Source organism: Ochotona curzoniae, unplaced genomic scaffold (genome assembly GCF_017591425.1).
Source record: "Ochotona curzoniae isolate NIBS_2020 unplaced genomic scaffold, NIBS_Ocur_1.0 contig_908, whole genome shotgun sequence".
Taxonomy (NCBI): Eukaryota; Metazoa; Chordata; class Mammalia; order Lagomorpha; family Ochotonidae; genus Ochotona; species Ochotona curzoniae.
Window position 1 is genome coordinate 15,857,618 of NW_024466607.1, and position 20,344 is coordinate 15,877,961.

Here is a 20,344-nt window from a genome sequence, read left to right on the forward strand (position 1 = left end):
GGGAAAAGGAGCTGGAGCACAGCGGCCCGCCACACCCACACCTGCAGGACACTGCGGCGCCCGAGGCGACGCGACAGTCACGCCCTCGAGGGCCACAACTGGCCCGGAAATGAGTAAGCGCCACTTCATTCCTTCAGGAGTTCTGGAGATGGTCCCCGCAGGGCAGAACTGGAATGAAACATCATAAGCTTGAGGCTGGACGTGTGAGAAGTTCCTGGGGCCCGGAGGAGTCTTTCCAGGGCTTTTCAGGGTCGCGCCAGCGGAGCCACTTTGTGTGTGTGTGTGTGTATGTGTGTTCAGTAGTCATCATACGGCTTTCTACTGCCATCGTGTGGCAGCCTTGGGTCTCCGGAACAGCAGGTTCATCCTTCTGCTGGCTCTGTAGGACTGGAGGGCAGTTGGTGGAGCCTCTGATGCCAAGCGTAAGCACTTTCCAGGTCCACAGTTGGCTCAGGACCTGTACAACTACCCCTTGAGGGAATGCTGTCCCCCTTACCCTCTCTGGGTTGTCAGTTCTCTCTGAATATGGTTCCAAAAGACGAGGCCTCCTTCTCCAACTCATAGAGTCCTCAGTAATGGGAAGAGCTAAGCGGGAGAATGACCCTCAAACTACAATGTAGCCACATCACATGGCAGCTTTCAAAGTCTCCCCATCAGACTTACACCCCAAATCTGAAGGACTGCCCCCCACCCCACCTTGTCAACTCCTCCAGCTCCACTGTGAACCAGTTATGCCAGGTTGCATACCAAGTCCTCCCATGGCACACACTGGCTCCTCCAGTGGGAACACCTTCCCTGTTCACCTAGCATCTCCCTCCCTGACCCTGATCCCCAACAGGTGAATGCCAGGCTTGTAGGTGCTTGGTGTTCAGGTACACACTCTTATCTGTGATACTTCCTCCTGTCATTGCCCCAAACAGATGCTGAGCTCCCTCCATGGATCGTGTCAGCTGACAGAGGTCCTTACTGCCTCACGACCACAAGAACATCAGTGGTCAGGCATGGCCTCAGCCCCAAGGGCAATGGCTCACTATCCTGACCAGAAGCAAAGAGAGGAGTGCAAGCATCAAAGAGGCAAATAAAAGAGCCAGAACATGTATGGGGTAGATGGTACCCACCAAGCCATGGCTGTTCTCCAAGGCTTTTGGGATTCTGGGTGGGTGACCTGCCACCAGGCCCATGCATTGTGCTCCGGAATGTGGCCATTCCCAGCACAGGAGGTGCCACTGTTCCCACGTTCCTTCTACTTGTCACACCCACACGGTCACATTCTGAGACATTCTCTGACAGTGTCAGAACATCTTGACCCTACTCTGAGAGAAGGCATGAGGGTGATTCTGGTGGTCTGCATACCCTCTGCAGGGCAGGGTTTTCTTCCGTCAGTCCTCCCTATACCTCTCAGCACCCACACACAGTAGGCCAGCCCCCTCATCCACCACCAGCAGCACTATGCTACAGGCTTTGTCCAAGGACAGTTTCATGGTGGAGTGACTGGAGTTGGGTCTTCACCACTGAGGCTCCGGGACATTAGCAGGACCCCATGTGACTCTACAGCCCTGCCATGGCTGGGGACAGGGTGATGGAGGAAGGTGCGAGGCTCTGAGTGGCATGAGCTTTCATTACAGTCATTAACCTCCTGTTCAAGAGGCCAGTTGGGCCTGCTCCCCAAAGCTCCCAGCCTATTCATGGGGACTGTTCTGAGGAAGGAGTTGGCTGAGGCACAAAGTCCCTTCATGGGGAACCCAAGCAGTTTCCCAGAAGCCTGTGTTCTCGGAGGAACCTGACCTGCCTGTGCTGAACATAGATGCCTCATCAAGGACTACTACCCACACCAGGACTCAGGTTTTCCATGTTTGACTATGGCTGACATGCTCAGATCAGCCACAGCCAGGCTTTCTGGGTGTCCTGGCGGGGGGACAGGGGGTTCTTCGGGCACCTGCAGGCCTCTTGGTCAGGAGAAGGCAAGCACAAAGAGCTGAGGCACTAGAGAGCCAGGGAACCGCTCTGGGTGGGTGTGGTCTGAACTGGTGCGACCACAAGGGGACAGGGCCGCAAGTGTGCACCTGCCCCTGTGTAGAGTGACGCTCACGGAGGGGCTAGCGACAGGAAAGTGGAGTCTGGGAACAAGAGGGGAAGGAACCAGTGGCAAGGCCCGACAGGTGTCTTCTTCCCCAAAGCACTTTAATACACACACAGTCCCCACCTGCTAGCCGGGTAGCAGAGGCCAGCCCTGCCTTGCAGGCTCCCAGGGCTTCCCAGCATGCTCAGAGAGCCTCGCAGGGCCGATGCTGCACACCTAGCGCCATCAGTAAGTGAGGGGCGTGAGGATGAAGAGCCGGTCTTCCTCTTTGCGGATCCAGCGCATCAGCTTGTGGATGGCACTGACAGCTGACGCCTTGGTCCCCAGGGGGCTGTAGCACATGTAGAGTTCAAAGGCGCCTGTCACCTGGAGCAGGGGAAGAATGCGTGGTCATTTAGGTGAGGCCCTGCCTTCGTAGCCTCAACCTGGGTGAAGCCCAGCCCGGCCCAGGGCCACCTTACCCAGGCCAGGAGGTTCTCGTTGGGGCCTGTGTAGTAGATGGTCTTGAGTGGGCGGGAAGCATTGTGTGCACGACTGTGCAGGTACTGGTAGAGGCCCAGCAGCCGCTCCTGCTCTTCCTCACTGGTATACGGGGCCTCAATCTCAGGGCTGCAGGTAGTGGGTTCGCAAAAGGGTGACTTCCATTGCCCTCTCTGGAGTTCTAGAATCACCTATTCCTAGCCAGGGAGATTCTACCAGATTCTACCCACCAGAAATCTCCTAAGCCAGGGCATTATCTTCCTACCACACAACACTGCCCAGGACAGGCTGAAACCCTGCCCCCTTCCACCACCCAATCCCCCCCAAGTTCAAGGTCTTTAGCGACCCTTCCTTGGAGAGAGGCCAAGGTAAATTCGGGCATCTAAGAGTAACAGGTCCAATTTGGAACCCCCCCTGAATCAAGGGTAGTCAAAGGACAAAGGTTGTCTGTCTTCCCAGCCCCTCCACAGCAGGAGGCAGCAGCAGCAGCAGCTTCTGTACCCTGGACTGGAGCGAAATGACCCAGAGTCAGTCTAGGCCTAGGAAGGCTTCTGGTCCAGCCTCCCTCCTTGGGTACACTGGGCATTTCCAGGCCCTTTGGACAGGGAAGGGAGAGAAATACACAGCCCTGGGAAAATGGAGAGTATGGGTCTCTTCTGCCAGAGTAAAAAGAGACACAAAATAGTGGTCTGCACCCCAGGGCCCAGGATCCATCGGTTTCCCAGGCCCCACATCCCCATCTCCCTGAAGGAGTGCGTGCCCTCAAGGCCCTCCCTCACCTGGTGAAGAGTCCTGAGCTCTTTGACTTATAGAGGAAGTGGCGCAGGTCAGGGATGCCCACTTGGGCAACGCTGTAGTAGGGCGTGCGCAGCGCCTCTCGCAGTGCCAGGTGGGCTCCGCGCTTGCGCAAGCGCTCCTGAAAGCGCCGGCGGCAGTCAGAAACCGCAAAGAAGTCCTCACGGTCGGTGGAGATCAGCAGCAAACAGAGATCGGTGTCAGGCTCCAGGTAAGAGATGTGAGCGTGGAAGAAGCCTGCCGAATTGAATTTGGGCAGGCACACGGGCGTCCAGGCCTCCCCCTCGCGGAAGGAGGAAGAAGAGCTGATGAGGTTGAAGAGCAGGTGCAGGTCTATAGGATGCAGGAATTGGTCCTTGCGGCGCACGAGCGCCACCAGCTGGTTGCGGGCCAGCAGGATGGAGAAGACCAGGCTGCGCGCACGTGCCTGCTGCAGGCTGGCACTCACCGCGTCGCGCACGGCCGCGGCCAGGGGCAGGCACCGCGCAGCCCCCATCAGGAAGCTGGGGTCCCGCGCCATGAGCTGCAGCAAGTTGTCGGTGATGCGCTCCGAGCCAGAAAGCAGGCGCCGCAAGTCGTAGTTCTGCTTCTGCTGGAAGATGTGGCTCAGCTGCGCGCCGGTGAGAAGGCTCAGGATCTGGTAGTAGATGTAGAGCAGCTCCTGCGCCAGCTCTTGGGCCGACTGTCGCGTGCGGGCCACCGCCACCAGCACGAGGGGGCTCCGGCGCACAAACACTACTTTGTAGCCATCTGGGGAGTGGGGCGGGGTGGGGTCAGCCTCAGCCCTTCTCCCAGGGGCCTTCTTTCCCCTGCATCCCTTTACCTTCCACATTCTTTCCTAGCTCAGAGTTCTTTTTCCCAACAGGAGTTGATCCAAGGTTGATGATGATTGGGAAAAAAAAAAAAAAAAAAAGCCCATTGCCCAATTTCCCTGAAGGCTTAGGGCCTGCTCCTGCCACTTATGTCATGGACTGGCATCCTTGGACACCCTGGATAGAAGCTCTTCAGAAAGACACACATTCTTATGGTGGGTGCGAAGTCTAGGCAAAAGCTAGGTGGGGCTCAGGCCCCAGGGGCTCGCTGTTAGTGCTGGTTACCTACCCCCTGGCAGAGCCCAGGTCAGAGCAGTCTGTGACCCTCACCACAGCCTATGGCCAGCAGTGGCTTATCCCAGCTTCCAGTGAGGCTCAGAGGGAGAAGGGACTTACCCTGTCATAAGACCTGTTACGTGTTAAACTGTGGCCCAGGGACCCTCCCCAGCCTCTTTCCAGGTGGCTCACCTGCATGGATGGAGCGGATGGCGTTCTTGTCTGCCTCCAGGAAGGACACGAGGGCCACCATGACTCCCATGGTGCTGGAAAGTGCCTCCTCGGACCCATAGCGGGAGTACACCGGCTTCCCGGCCTCGCTCAGCACGAACACATGCTTCTGGTGCAGGCGCCAGGCCTCGGTCGCGTCCTCCTCCTCCCCCTCGGCTGTGCCCTCCCTGGGGGGCTCCGCAGCAGGTCTCCCAGCTGCCCCTGGGGGTTCTGGCCAGTCCTCAGAGCTTCCTGGCAGCATCTCCTCCTGCAGGTCACGGGCCACCCCCGTCAGCTGGGTGCTCAGCTCACTGAAGTCCTGGCTGATCTGGCGCATGTCTGCAGGCAGCTGGGGGCGGCCCACGGTGCCCTCTTTGGGGCTGTCCCCAGAAGCTGCCCCATCTTCTGCCTCAGTCAAGTCCTCATAGGAACGGGTGTGGACAAACATGGCACCCTCCTGCCCAGCACCTGTGGGCCCAAAACATTGCTTCTTAGAGTCTGTTGCCAGCCGATTCCCACTGGCAAACCCTTACTGGCAAGGTGCATACCACAGCCACCTTGACATGATTGCTGGTCCCAATGTGGACTCGCTTCTGTTCCGTCTTGCCACTGCCTGCCACGAACCATGTTTTTCTGCCAACCCACCCGCCTCCTCCCCTCATACTGAAATAAGACTCAAGCCCCTCGAAGCAGCAGTGGCAGTTGGGAGGGCCCACCTCTCTCACTGCCATCTTGTAGTCCATTCCCTTGCCCACCCTTCTGCCCACCCTCCAAACGCCCTTGCCAGCCTCAGCAGCTTGGCCACTGCTGCCTGGATGCTGGTCCATGTTTCAGCTCTCAGAAAAGAAGCTTATACACCTTTGCCAAACCTCTGGCCCTGGCTCTTTATCATTTCTACCTCTTCAATCTCCCTTCCCCTTGGTACTATGGCACCCCCTCCCCACCCAAAAGAGGAAACCTGGCTGTCCACTGCTGCATGCCCAGGCTTGCGCCTGTGCCTGGAACACCTGCCACACATAGGAAATCTCTCCCCTACTTGTTTCAGCTCTACCAGCAGGTGGCTCCACCAGGGCAGGGGCCGGGCTGAGTGTTTTGGGACACAGGTTTTTGAGGTTCTCTGATGAGATTAACACTATACCAGGCATGCAGTATCTCATTGTCCTGTGGTTGGAGCTCAAGAGCTTGTGTGTAACAGATGAGGAATACACACACAGACAAAATGACATAATAACTAGCATCCTAGCTGGTATGCACTTGGGGAAAGCCTAACATGTACCTTTTAAGCAGAGAGCTGAAGAGGAGAGAGGGAGCTGGCAGACACAGGGCATAGGAGGGGAGTGGAGAGGAAGACCAGATATGGGTAGGGCTCAGTTTCCTACAGGATCCCCCACACCTGACAAAGAGCTGGCAAGGGGCTGAACACATGTGTAAGTGAGGACAAAGTAGGAAAGAGTGATGGGGAGTCCCAACCCCTGACCCGTACCCCGAGTGGTCACTCCAGCTGTTGGTTGGCTGGAGCTGTCCACTGCATGTACCTGGCTCCATCCCCTGGGTCATTCCTGGGGTAGGGCTCTCTGCTCTCTCCATACTCTGTCCATCAGAAGGAGCCAAAGTACCATCGGGACCATCACTGCTTCTCTTCCTCTGCATATCGGCAGCCATCCTCTGGGCTTTCCTGTGGGGTGAACAGAGGCATCACTGGAGGCTGGGGGGAAGGTGCTGCTGGCAGCGTTACTGGCATCACCAACAGGGGTCAGTGCAGCGGGCTTGTCCATTACCAGAACCTCACTCACTCACTCACTCACATCCCCAGGAATTGGGCTCTGCGTAGACCCTTCATAGAGAACATTCAGTGTCTTGCTCTGTTTCTATAGTCATTGTAGAAAACTTTGAAAACACGGACAAGTATAGAGAAGGGTTAACATCATCCTACCACTTTGCCTGTTCACTTTAGTTTAAGCAGATACTCCAGAAAGTTACTAGGAAGGTGGAATTAAGTTAAATTTAGGGGATGACACTGTAGCATACTGGATTAAACTGCTGCTCCAGACACTGGCATCCCATATCAGAGTGATGGTTTGAGTTCTGGAAGCTCTGCTTCAAATCCAGTTCCCTGCTAATGCTCTGGGGAAAGCAGTGGAAGAGGGCTCAAGTTTTTAGAGACTAGGAGACACAGACAGAGTTCCTGGCTCTTGATTTTGGCATGGTCCAGCCCCAGCCATTGTAGTCACATGAGGAGTGAACCAAAAGACTTTGAAGTGAAACTAGATCTTTCTGTTTTTAAGACTTACTTATTTTTATTGGTAAGGCAGAGTTACAGAGAGAAGAGACAGAGAAAGATCTTCCATCCACTGGTCCACTTCCCAAATAGATCAGCTGAGCAGATTCAAAGCCAGAAGCCAGGAGCTTCTTCTGGGTCCCCTAAGTGGGTGTAGGGTTCCAAAGCCTTGGGCCTCTACTGCTTTCCCAGGCCACAAGCAGGGAACTGGAAGGCAAGTGGAACAGTCAGGACATGAACAGGCATCCATATGGAATGCCAGCACTTGAAGGCAGAGGATTAGCCAATTAAATCATTGCATCAGCTCCTAAAATAAATAAATCTTTTTTTAAAAAGGCCACACAAGAACTTTAAAGACTACAAAGTTACCTTAAAAGCCAGAGTTGGGTCTGTATTGCTGTGTAGCGTGGCCTCAGAGGGATTAGTCTGCCCATGCCTAAGCAGAAAGCAAGCTGGATGGTAGTGAGCTGTGGCCAGAGTTTCTGAAGCTGGCTCCCTGGGTTATTTCTGGGGAGGGTCCCATACATGGGACCACTCAACATTTCTGTAGCTGTTCACCTTCCCGTGCTCCTAGTCAGCAGCTTCATCTTTCCTCTTCTCAAACCTCCGTCCTCTTTCCCTCATGCTCACAGTATCTTCAGTAGATGAACCTGCCTTCCATTGCACTAAGAATCCAGAAGGGATCCGAAGACAACTTCCGTAGACTGCCACTGGCCCTTTTACCCTGTCTGGCAGGCTTGGTGTTCCTTTTGCTTACTAAGGATGAACTGTTCCTCCACTCAGGCTAACTGCTCCACGTGAGTGCTGGATCCCAGCCCCGCCCTCCCACATGAGCACATGGCTTTAGCAGCTGTCCCTCTGGCTCCTGGTTCAGCAATTCCCCTTCTCCCCATCCATCACTAACATACAGACATTTCTTCTTTCTTCAAAAGACACCCCATGGGCACAGTGTGATGGTTCTGTCGTTAAATCCTCGCCTTGCATGTGCCAGGATCCCATATGGGTGTCAGTTCATGTCCCAGCTGTTCCACTTCCCATCCAGCTCCCTACTTGCGGCCTGGGAAAGCAATAAAGGATGACCCAAAGTCTTGGGACCCTGCACCTGCACGGGAGACTCAAAAACTCCTTGCTCATATCCAACCATGTGATCATTTGGGGAGTGAACCAGCAGATGGACAGTCTTTCTCCCTGTGTCTCCTTCTCTCTGAAAACATGCCTTTCCAATAAAAAAGAAAACTTCAAAAATAAATAAATTAATCCTTAAAATAAGTAAAATAAAATAACTGGGACTAGTGTGGTGGCTTAACACGCTAATCCTCTACCTGCAAATGACAGCATCCTATATAGCTGCCTGTTTGTGTTCTGGCTGCTCTACTTCTGATTCAGGTCCCTGGAATGGGTAAGTAGGGGAAGATGGCCCAAAGCCTTGGAACCATGCACCAATCTGGGAGATGTGGAAGAAGCTCCTGGCTCCTGGCTTCAGATCAGCTCACCTGCAGCCATTGCAGGAATTTGGGGAGTGAATCAACATATGAAATAAATCTTTATTAAAGATTTTCTAAAAATGTTAAATAACCAGAAATACAGACATCAGTAATGGCACACAGAATGGGGCAAGCTTTCACAGATCTGATTACTGAAGTGGGAAGCACCGGTACCCAGAATGTGACCACTTCTCACCTTAATGACTGCCATGTGGGTCCAGACCTCCTGTGTCTGTCTAGATGGCTCCCGCAGTCCCCTCAACCACCTCCCCACTTCCTCCTCAGAGTACTCCAGGGATCCTCTTGAGAAATGTCCTGTAATGCCTCTGCTCATAACTCAAACGGCCCCTCCAAAGTCCGTGAGAAAGCTACGCCATACAGCAGAACCCCTGGTCACTACCTGTCCCCTCCAGTCACCATGGCTCCTTCCACCTCATCTCCTACCTCTCTCCCGACTATTCGGCCAAGGGCTTGCCTGAAGCAACCCAAGTTTCCCCCAGGACTTTGTCCCTATTGAACTTTCCCAGCTGTCCCCACCCTCGGGTCCTCGCTCTCACCACCTAGGCTGAAAACCCATATGATTCATTCCCTCCTTTCCCACGGGGTGCCACTCAGGTGTGACTTATTAGTGAGGCCTCCCTCCGTTCATGGCCCTACTCCCACCCTGCTTTATGCCTCTGAATGGAAGATCCCCTTGTGACCCACCACCACTCTCGGAGTGGCGGTACCACAGGTTCAATCAGTGCTTGAATGTCAAAAGCTCTGTGAAGAACAGCCAGGAGTTACCACAGCCACGATGTAGCCCAGGGACACCTCTGCTGGTGGGGAAGACCTGTCCTTAGAAGCAATCAATGGCTCAGGAGCCACCACACGTGGCAGAAGAGCCCGCTTGAATTTGGCTTGGTTTTCCTGGTGTCTGCCTTCTCCTCTATAACATGGGGAGAGTGACAGCACTGGTTCTTTGGGCTGTGAGAGGAGCAAATGAGATCATCCGTGTCATTTCATTCCCTTTGGCACTGAGTAGGTGTTTATATGCTGCCATTAGCACGCCACGATTCTTTTTACTTATCAGCCGCGGCACGTGTGTGACTGCGTGTACACACAGATCCAGTCACCTCTGTCTCATACATCAGGCTGTTAAGAGGTTTGCTCCATCTGAACCAGGCTCTGGCCTCAAATGACCGCTGCCCCCCGCCCCGCCACCGCACATGGGGCCACAAGGCTTGGAGTGGGCCGAGGAACAAGCACTCCTCTGGACTAACTGGCTCTTTGCTGGCTCTCTGCTACTCTTGGAAGTCACTCCCAAGATGAACTCCTAGGTCTGCTATATGTTCCTGTTTTATATCTTTCTGCTCTAAAGACCCCCAAAGAAGGCTAATTACTGTCCTGAGAGCTTCTTGGGGGTTTCATGAATGATACAGCATGGGAAATAAGGAGTAGGACCAACTGGTCTGGACAGTGGATGCTCCCTTCACTCTGGTCCCCTACCACCTGAGACCATACAACACCTGAGCATGTTTAAACTCAAGCTGGAGTTCCTGGCAAAAGTTCTGATGAACATCGGACTCTGGATGCTTGCCCCATAAACTCAGGCAAGGAGCCGGAAGGAATCACGTCTAAAGCCGCCACAGCTCCCACTGTGGCTGAAGCTCCCATGAAAACATTAGGTAAAGAAGGTCTCTCAGAAGTCCCGGGAGGGACTCTCTTCTAGAAGTCTCTCTAGCTAACCCCAGGGTTGGCCATCTTCCCTAGAAGCAGCCCTGCTATGGCTGTGCACAATGCCACCCAACAGGTTGGTTCAAGGTGCCCTCCTCCTTCAAGTGGCCCTGCAGGGAGCTGAGCCCCTCCTCACTAGCTCCCTACTGCCCTGGCTCTTCTTCCGGCTTGGATAACACTTCACCCTGCCTTCACCTTTTCTCTGGGGAGTGGCGTTCCTGGGACAATGGGCGGCACAGAGCCCAGGTGAGACTGCTGTGGCCTAGCTGTGAGCCTGGCCTGGTCCCAGTCATTTCCTGGGAGCCACTCCCCTCCCTGACAAAGGCTGCTTCCTCCCTCTCCCCTAGCAAACTCCAGACCAGAAAGAGCTGCAAGGTACAAGGTGCAGCCCATTTATCTGGCCCAGGGAGCACCCTGGAAAGCACGAGCCATCACAGCCAGGACCCAGCTGCTGCCCGCTCACCCTGCAAGTCACCTCTGTCACTTTCTGAGTGGGCTCTGAGGACTCCATGGGAGTGTGTTAGAAGGTGGGTCCCACATGCCCACTGTGCCCTATCGGACCTCACCGTCTTGGTTCCAGGCCTCGCTTTTTCTATTTCCCAGCTGGGGTCCACACGCTGAGGGGCTCCAGGCAGACCCATTCCTTCTATGGGAAATAGTAGCAGGAAGATGGCAAGGCACCCCCCCCTCCCAAACAATCTTCAAGTCCCTCCCTCCAAAGATGACAGCTCTCCGGTCTCTCGGCACCCCCCAGGCCACGTGGATTGGCAAACCAGACTCACCTGTTCGCCCAGGCGGGCCCAGGACGCACGGACGGTGTGGGTCACTGTTCTCCGCCGGACCCCCGGAGGGGTGGGAGTGCCCGGCTGGGATCGGCCTGGGAGAGCAAGTTGACGGGGGCCAGGCCCCCGGCGGTCACAGACATGACTACAGCAACCCGGCACGAGCACTCCTGCCGTCCCCCAACCTTGCAGCGGGCTCAGAAAGGCAGCCCCTGCTGGTCTCTCGCTGCCAAGGCCCGGCTCCAGCCGCTCGGCCCGACCTGGCCCGCCCCCGAATGCATTGTGGGAGATGTAGTCTGCCTTGCTTGGTCGCCTGCGGCGCCTTAGGAACTGTCGGTGGCCACCCTGCCCGACCGCCTCGTCCCGCATCTCCTTCCGTAGTGTCCTGGAGCCCGGAGCCCTCGTGCGGATCCATACGACTGGCTCCTCGGATCCCGGAGTCCGAGCCAGCGGGAGACTTATTTCAAGAGAAAGGGATGGAAGGACGGCGCTGCTCTGCTGTTTGCCCCAGGGACCACCAGTGTTGGGGGTGGGTGCATGTCGTTAATCGGCCCTACTACACCGACCTTGGAGGATGTGGGCTTGTGCAAAAACCGCATTAGCCCCATTGCTAAAAAAAAAAAAGAACAAGAAAAAGTGCTTGAGCCATGTTTTAGAACAGAAAATCTGGACCCTAGCTGCACATATAGACCTGGAAAGCTTTTCAAAACGCTCTAATACAGAGGTGGCCATTGTTTTCCGTGGTCAGTTTCAAGAAGCAACGTTAGATTGCCAATAACGCTCAGCTTAATTCATTTGTAGCCTCGTGCCAATCCTTGCTGACCACTTTTGGATGAAGAGAAAGTCTGAAATCGCTCACTAGGATTTTCCCTTTGCTCCAGCAAGTACCCCCAAGCCAGTCTCCTATCCCCCTTTCAGCACCACGCAGGGGCTGGGGGGAGACTCCTGCCCACTCTGGGCTTCCCCATGTGCTGGCTTTTACAGGACGAATAGGTGCTTGACAGTCTTCGTTGGCATTATCAAAGGCCAACTGCTGCAGTAATAGTTTCCTGGTGCTGTTTGCTCTAACTTGTGTTTCTACGGAGTCAGTCAAGGACCTACGTAAGCCCTCTGGATGACTTTTGTATAGCTGCCTGCAAATTCAGCCCCAGTGTCAATGTTTTCCCAGGTCCACAGCTTGAGGTAGTTGTATTTACTGCGCTGAAGTAGTCCACAACCCATTTCCAACCAACACCTCCTAAGTCACCCACCTTCAGGGAAATCCCAAGGATTGCAATTTTTCCTTACCCATATTGCTCCTCCACATTTTCCATTGTAAATATTGAGAAGCAGAAAGCTCTATTTTTGCTATTACTTCAAAAGCATAAGGGACTTCAGTTTGCTCCCTGGATCCAGCCATTTAAATATTCCCATAGCTATGAAGAAGTGGGTCTGTAGGATGCACAAGCCTTTTTTTTTTTTAAGAGTTTTTTATTTTTATTTGAGATTTTTTTAAAAAAAAATTTATTGCAAAGTTAGATTTACAGAGAGGAGAGACAGAGAAATAACTTTCATCTGCTGATTCACTCCCCAAGTGGCTGCAATGGCTGGAACTAAGCTGATCTGAAGCCAGGAGCCAGGTGCTTTTTCCAGGTCTCCCACATGGGTGTTGGGTCCCGAGATTTTGGGCCATACTCGACTGCTTTCCCAGCCACAAACAGGGAGTTGGAAAGAAAGTGGAGCAGCCAGGATACAAATCAACACCCATAATGGGATCCTAGTGCATGTAAGGTGAGGACTTTAACCACTAGGCTATCATGCCAGATCTAAAGCTGTGATGGTGTTAAAGTCTAGAGTCTCATATGCAGGTTAATTATTTTCTTTACTAAGTGTAATTGGAAAAGAGATTGTAATTCATGAGGTCTCTGGAGAATATCAAACACTTAGGCACATGCTTGAGCAGATTTAAGGGTGAGGCAGCAGCATGGGCTGGTACTTATATGTTCTTTTATCCCATGCTCATTTTTCTCACTGGAAGATTCTGAGAAGTCCTGCGATTTTGCTGTTTCAACTCAAGAAGTTTTAGTTTCTTTTCTAGCCACAATAAGGGATTCTCTCCTGAGTTTCTTTTTCTGTCTTCCTCATTTGTGATGTAAGGCATTTCATTTTTAGCCATATTTCAGTAGTCTCCTCTTAGAGGAGTCTCTTGGAGGGTCCCCTTCTAAAATAATAACAACAGCTTTAATTAAAGTCCATGCAATCCAAAAACTAACATGAATACCTTCTATCTTTTGGGTCTTTTCTTTTTTTTTTTTTTTTTTTTTACCATTTTTCTGGGCACGATGCTTAATTTCAGTATCTAGCATTCTCTCACGCAGTGACCAAGGGTTACATTCACAAATAACATCTAAACAAGAATGCAATTACTTGGACCCAGTGCCATGGCCTAGTGGCTAAAGTCCTCACCTTGAATGCGCTGGGATCCCGTATGGGCGCTGGTTCTAATCCCAGCGGCTCCAATTCCCATCCTGCTCCCTGCTTGTGGCCTGGGAAAGCAGTCGAGGATGGCCCAAAACTTTGGGATCCTGCACCCATGTAGGAGACCTGGAAGACGATCTAGGCTCCTGGCTTCAGATCAACTCAGTTTCAGCTGTTGCGGCTGTTGTGGTCACTTGGGGAGTGAATCATTGGATGGAAGATATTTCTCTCTGTCTCTTCTCCTCTCTGTATATGTCTGACTTTGCAATAAAAGTAAATAAATCTTTTAAAAACTAAATTAAGGGCCCGGCGCGGTGGCGCAAGTGGTTAAGGTCCTCGCCTTGCACGCCCGGGATCCCATATGGGCGCCAGTTCTAATCCTGGCAGCCCCGCTTCCCTTCCAGCTCCCTGCCTGTGGCCCGGGAGAGCAGTCGAGGACAGCCCAAAGCTTTGGGAACCTGCACCCGCATGGGAGACCCGGAAGAGGCTCCTGGCTCTGGATCGGCATAGTATCGGTCGTTGTGCTCACTTGGGGAGTGAATCATCGGACGGAAGATCTTCCTCTCTGTCTCTGCTCTCTGTATATCCACCTTTCCAATAAAAAAATAATAAAAATAAATCTTAAAAAAAAAACTAAATTAAAAAAAATGCAATTACTGCCTAGTTACCTTTGCTTCACTTTTCATTAAAAAGTTCTGCACAGGGGTCCGGCGCAGTAGCTTAGTGGCTAAAGTCGTTGCCCGGCACACATCGGGGATTCCATATGGGCACTGATTCATGTTCCAGCCACCATGCTTCCTATCCAGTTCTCAGCTTGTGGCCTGGGAAAGCAGTTGAGGACAGCCCAAGCCTTGGGACCCTGCACCCATGTGAGAGACCCAGAGGAAGCTCCTGGCTTCAATGGGCTCAGCTCTGGCTGTTGTGACCACTTGGCGAGTGAAACTGTAGACAGATGATCTTTCTCCCCTGTCTCTCCTCTCTGTAAATCTGACTTTTCTATAAAAATAAATTTTTAAAAAAGAGTTCTGCATGGCCCCCGCGTGATAGTGTAGCAGTTAAGGTCCTTGCCTTGAATGCGCCGGGATCCCAATATGGGCACCGGTTCTAATCCCAGCAGCTCCACTTCCCATCCAGCTCCCTACTGTGTCCTGGGAAAGCAGTCAAGGATGTCCCAAAGCCTTGCGACCCTGTACCCATAATGGGAAACCCGGAAGAGCTCCTGGCTTCAGAATGGCTCAGCACCGGCCGTTGCGCTCACTTGGGGAGTAAACCATTAGACAGAAGATCTTCCTCTCTGTCTCTCCTCCTCTCTGTACATCTGCCTTTTCCCCCACAAAAAAAAAAAAATCTTAAAAAAAAAAAAAGAGTTCTGCACAAGAGAAATAAAACACTGTGCTGCACATTGATTCTGGCCCACTATCCTTACTTAGCTCCTTCTGTGGGGGTCTTCATCGCACTTTTCTGCTTTCAAGTCCCTGTTCAGAGTTGCCATTTGTTTGCTGTGTGGCAGCGATGGACTTGGCGCAGCCGATAATCACATAAGATGGGGCCAGCGAATTGGCTCACTGGCTAATGCTCTACCTCTGAATGCCAATATCCCCCATGGATACTGATTTATGTCCTGGCTGCTCCACTTTCTATCCAGCTCCGTGCTTGTGGCCTGGGAAAGCAATAGAAGATGGGCCAAGGCTTTGGGACCCTGTACCCAAGTAGGAGACCCAGAAGAGGCTCTTAACTCCTGTTTTTGTATCAACTCATCTCTAGCTGTGGTGGTCATTTGGGGAATAAACCAGTGGGTGAAAGATCTTTTTTTCTCTTCCTGTCTATGTAAATCTACCATTCAAATAAAAACAAACAAACAAATAAATAAAAGAAACATGACCTAGGGATATGTCAAATGGCTCAGAGACTCATGGACAATGGATAAAGAGACAATTCAAAGTAAAATGGCCTATAAAAGAAGAGAAGGAACTTTGGCCCAGTGTGTACAGGTTTTGCTGCAGGCAGGTGCCCACCTGGCCACTGGCAGTTGCTAGGAAGCACTCCAAGTGACTCAGTCAGCATGCTAATCCAGGGCAACCATAATCTGAACAAACTTGACATCTGCTTGCCTGGAGGACCAGAGCCTCCCAGACCATGGACTCCACACTGTCATGCTTTCGCCCCTCTTTGCTTGATGTGACATGCATTATTGACTAACCTTGCATGTTTGCTAAAGTTGATATGTATGTGTGTTTGTGCACTTGAGAAATCTGACATTGTGCAAGAATGCAAATGTATATGGTTGCCTTCCTGGGAGAGCATGTTCCATATATGGTGCTTAAGTTCATAACATGTTTAGGGCCTGGTGCAGTGGCCTAGTGGCTAAAGTCCTCACCTTGAACGCACCGGGATCCCATATGGGCACCAGTTATAATCCCAACAGCCCAGCTTCTGATTCAGCTCCCTGCTTGAGGCCTGGAAAAGCAGCAGAAGATGGATCAAAGTCTTGAGACCCTGCACTCATGTGGGAGACCTGTAAGAGCTCCTAGCTCCTGGCTTCGGATCAGCTCAGAACCGGCCATTGCGGTCACTTGGGGAGTGAATCAGCGAACAGAAGATCTTCCTCTCTGTCTCTCCTCCTCTCTGTACATGTCTGACTTTGCAATAAAAGCAAATAAATCTTTTTTAAAAGTTCATAACAGGGCCCGGCGCGGTGGCGCAAGTGGTTAAAGGTCCTCGCCTTGCACGCCCGGGATCCCATATGGGCGCCGGTTCTAATCCCGGCAGCCCCGCTTCCCTTCCAGCTCCCTGCCTGTGGCCCGGGAAAGCAGTCGAGGACGGCCCAAAGCTTTGGGACCCTGCACCCGCGTGGGAGACCCGGAAGAGGCTCCTGGCTTCGGATTGGCATAGTATCGGCCCGTTGCGCTCACTTGGGGAGTGAATCATCGGACGGAAGATCTTCCTCTCTGTCTCTCCTCTCTGTATATCCGCCTTTCCAATGAAAAAATAATAAAAATAAATCTTTAAAAAAAAAAAAAGTTCATAACATGTTTATATAAGCGGGAAGATGAAATTGAACCTAGAGTTGGGAATCAAACTCTGATAAGGAAGCCAGGCATCCTAACTAGCGTCTAAACCACTGGTCTAAACACCTGCCCCCAGAAACTGCTTAACATTTTCTTAAATTTGATTTGTCAACTTTATTTACTTTTATTTGAAAAGGAGAGAGAAACAACCAGTTAGAAAGATCTTTCATTTACTGGTTTATTCTCCAAATGCCCACGAAAGCTGGGTGAGGCTGAAGCCAGGAACCCAAAACTAAATCTGGCTTTCCTACATGGGTGGTAGGAACCCAAGTGCCTGAGCTGTCACCTTTTCTCTCTCGACGTGCTCATAAACAGAAAGCTGGAAATAAAAGCAGGGCCAAGACCCAAATCCAGGCCCTTGTACAGCGGATGCAGGCAGCATCTTAACTGCTGTGCCAAACTCCCTTCCCCTCAGGAAGTTCTGAAGAGGTCTTCCTTCCTATGTATCACTTTGCAATACCTTCTAAGGCAGCTGTTTTCCTGTTTGCTGGGAAATTTCACCCAATGTTTTTTAGAGAGATTTATTTATTCTTGTTTGAGGGGCAGATTTTATGGAAAGAAGAGAGATCGATAGATAGATGGATCGACAGACTATAAGGAGTGACTCAAACAGTGACCCCAAGACTGACTCCATCATGCTCGTCCCAGAGGCCACCTTGAGTGCCTGCTTACCCAGCCCTACCATAAATACTCTAGGTCTCAGCCCCCTTAAGGCCCACTTGCTTAAGGAAGCTTAGTGACCCTCAGGTTCAAACCAATCCCCTGAGGCATCTATCCTTGGTGTCCACCTACAGCCACATCTGCCAGTCCCTGACCCTGCATTCCCCATACCCACCTCGAGGCTATAAAGGTGCTGCTTCCTGTGTTCTGCTCTCTCTATCTCTCTTCTTCTTGAGCTCTCTGTCTCTCTGTTCTCTTCTCCTCATCCTCTTTTCTTTTGTCTCTCTTCTCTCTACTTTCTCTCTGCTCCCGCTTTCTCCCTGCCCCACAGCTACCTCCCCTGCCAAAATAAAGAACTCTGGCATGGCTCATTTATTATATCTGGTGTCTTAGGATTGTGGCGAAAAAGCTAACACAGATCCATAAATAGATAGCAAGAAAGAAATCTTCCATTAACTGGTTCACTCCCAAAATAGTTGGCAACAACCAGAGCTGAACCAATCCGAAGCCTCTTCCAGGTTTCCCGCATGGATGTAGGGCCCCAACATTTCTGCTTTCCCAGGCCATAGGCAGGAAGCTGAATAGAAAACGGAGTAGCTGGGGCTCAACTGGCACCCCTTTGGGATGCAGGTGTTGCAAGTGGAGGATTAGTATAAGCCACTGTGCTGGCCCCTCACCTGTGATTTGGTACTATCCAATTCTTTGTCTCTTATTTTCACATTTGATCAAGTTCCTACCATGGATGCTGAAGAACCAGAGCTCCAAATGAGATCAAGGTCAAAGGCAGCCACAGCAGCAGCAGCTGGACAATATCTGTCTTTGCTGGGTCGTCTCCCATCAGGATTCTGCTTCCCTATTTCACCTTGAACCCTGTTCCAGGTGACTGTGCTGTTCTGGGACAACATAGCTCTTGTTTTTTTTTTTCCTTGGCAGCAAAAAGTGAAACAAAAACAGAAAAAAAATCTTTAAGAATACCCTGAGCTCCTATATGTAAGAAAAATTAAAAAACAAAAAACAAAAAAGCCCAGGTTCCTACTCTGAAAACTTTCAAGAAACATCTCAGGGAAAGTAGTTAGGACAGAGTGGGGTTAGAATCCTTCAAACTGGGTCTGGCTTTCCAGCTCTGGCAAGTTAATTTTTCCAGGGTTTAGTTCCTTAACCATAAAAGGGAATGGTGGGGGCACAGCAGAGTGGCTTACTGGCTAAATCATTGTTTTGCAAGTGCTGGGATCCCAGGTCTTGGCTGCTTCACTTTCCATCCAGCTCCCTGCTTGTGGCCTGGGAGAGCAGTCGAGATAGGCTCAAAGCCTTGGGACCCTGCACCCACGTGGGAGACCTGGGTGAAGCTCCTGGCTCCTGGCTTTGGATTGGCTCAGCTCTGGCCATTGTGACCACTTAGAGAGTGAACCAGTGGATGGAAAATCTTTCACTTTGTCTCTCCTTTCAGTGAATTTGCCTTTCCAATAAAAATGGGTAAAAAAAAAAAAAAAAAAGATTTAAAGGCTTACCATTTGGGCCTGGCACAGTTATCTAGTGACTAAACTCCTGGTCTTGAATGCACCAGGATCGCATATGGGCACCAGTTCTAATTACGGCAGCTCCACTTCCCATCCAGCTTGTGGCTGGGAAAGCAGTGAAGGACAGCTCAAAGCCTTGGGAACCTGCACCCGCATGGGAGACCTGGAAGAGCTCCTGGCTTCAGACTGGGGCTTCTCTGGCCGTTGCGGTCAATGGGGAGTGAATCATCAGACATGAGATCTTGCTCTTTAGCTCTCCTCTTCTCTGTATATCTGACTTTACAGTAAAAGTAAATAAATCTTTAAGAAAAAGGCTTACCTGTTTTAGAAAATATTTTATTTATTTGAAAGGCATATCTACAGAGAGAGAGAAAGACAGATGTTTCAAGTGTTGGTTCACTCCCCAAATTGTTGCAATGGTCAGAGCTAAGCTGACCCAAAGCCAGTAGCCAGGAGCTTCCTCTGGTTCTCCCACATGGATGCAGGGACCCATCTTCCACTTAAGCCATTCTCCTCTGATTCCCCAGGTGCATTAACAAGGAGCTAAATCAGAAGTGGATCAGGTGGAACTTGAACTGGCACCTATTTGGGATGCTGGCATTACGGTTGGTAGCTTTACCTGCTGTGCTACAATGCTGGCCGTCAGATTTACCTCTTGAGAGGTTATAGTACTATTGATAAAGGAAGGGCCTACTGATAATAATCCCGTTTGAGGAGCAAAGTCTGTAGTTCTGTTAACTGTTGCTCTCCTCCAGCACACTTTAGCACTGGTAAGCCTTATGGCTCAAATTTTGCTCTTCCATCTATATCACATTCATTCTCCTGTTCATCTTATGTAAGCACATGTCTTGACACTAGAAATGTGCTAATATCTCCACAACTTGTATTACCAGCCCTGGTCCTTGTCGTGAACTCCACTTCTTACTCATCATATCTACCAGACATTTAAAACTACCTGCCGGGCCTGGCACCATGATCTAGCTGCTAAAGTTCTCGCCTTCAATGTGCTGGGATCCCATATGGGCGCCGATTCTAAACCTGGCAGCCCCGCTTCCCATTCAACTCACTGGCTTTGGCCTGGGAAAGCAGTCGAAGATGGCCCAACGCCTTGGGACCCTGCACCCATGTGGGAGACCCGGAAGAGGATCTGGGCTTCTGGCTTCAGATCCACGCAGCACCAGCCATTGTGGTCACTTGGGGAGTGAATCATTGGACGAAAGATCTTCCTCTCTGTCTCTCCTCTCTATATATCTGACTTTGTAATAAAAATAAATACTAAGAAACCAAAGCTACCTGCCTTTTAGTTTCCAGTTAAAACTGCTCCTCCACCATCTGTTCCCTTATGCCAGTCATATATGTCTCTCTCTGGTGTGGCCATACTAGCACAAGCACCATCAATTTCTGTGATCCAGGAACCTCTTTCATGTCTCCCACACGGGTGCAAGTTCCCAAGGCTTTGGGCTGTCCTCGACTGCTTTCCCAGGCCACAAGCAGGGAGCTGGATGGCAAATGGAGCTGCTGGAATTAGAACCAGTGCCCATATAGGATCCTGGTGGGTTCAAGGTTAGGACTTTAGCCACTAGGCCACGCCGCTGGGCCATCTCCTTGTGTTTAGATCCAAAGAGGTTCCCTTCCATTTCCTTTACACTAAGGGAAAATAAGGAAGTCTTGAGCTATGCAGCCAGGCTCCTAAGGGAGCTCCTGGAAGGAAGCAAACCTTGGAAAGGAA

General features: G+C 51.4%; 1 protein-coding gene across 2 annotated transcripts; it reads right to left on the reverse strand.

The window, feature by feature from the left end:
- Nucleotides 1-2,161: 2,161 nt before the first annotated feature.
- Nucleotides 2,162-11,169, reverse strand: MON1A (MON1 homolog A, secretory trafficking associated). Of its 2 annotated transcripts, XM_040994500.1 has the most exons (6): nt 10,914-11,169; nt 6,189-6,328; nt 4,636-5,121; nt 3,340-4,105; nt 2,542-2,689; nt 2,162-2,446 (listed from the first exon to the last, which is right to left on the reverse strand). In XM_040994500.1, exons 2-6 carry the CDS (start codon nt 6,313-6,315, stop codon nt 2,306-2,308), a joined length of 1,668 nt encoding a protein of 555 aa, XP_040850434.1. In that variant the 5' UTR covers nt 6,316-6,328; nt 10,914-11,169; the 3' UTR covers nt 2,162-2,305. The 2 variants fall into 2 exon arrangements, with proteins under 2 accessions (XP_040850434.1, XP_040850435.1); XM_040994501.1 differs by lacking the exon at nt 10,914-11,169 and having other exon boundaries at nt 6,189-6,332.
- Between the last annotated feature and the right edge of the window lie 9,175 nt (nt 11,170-20,344).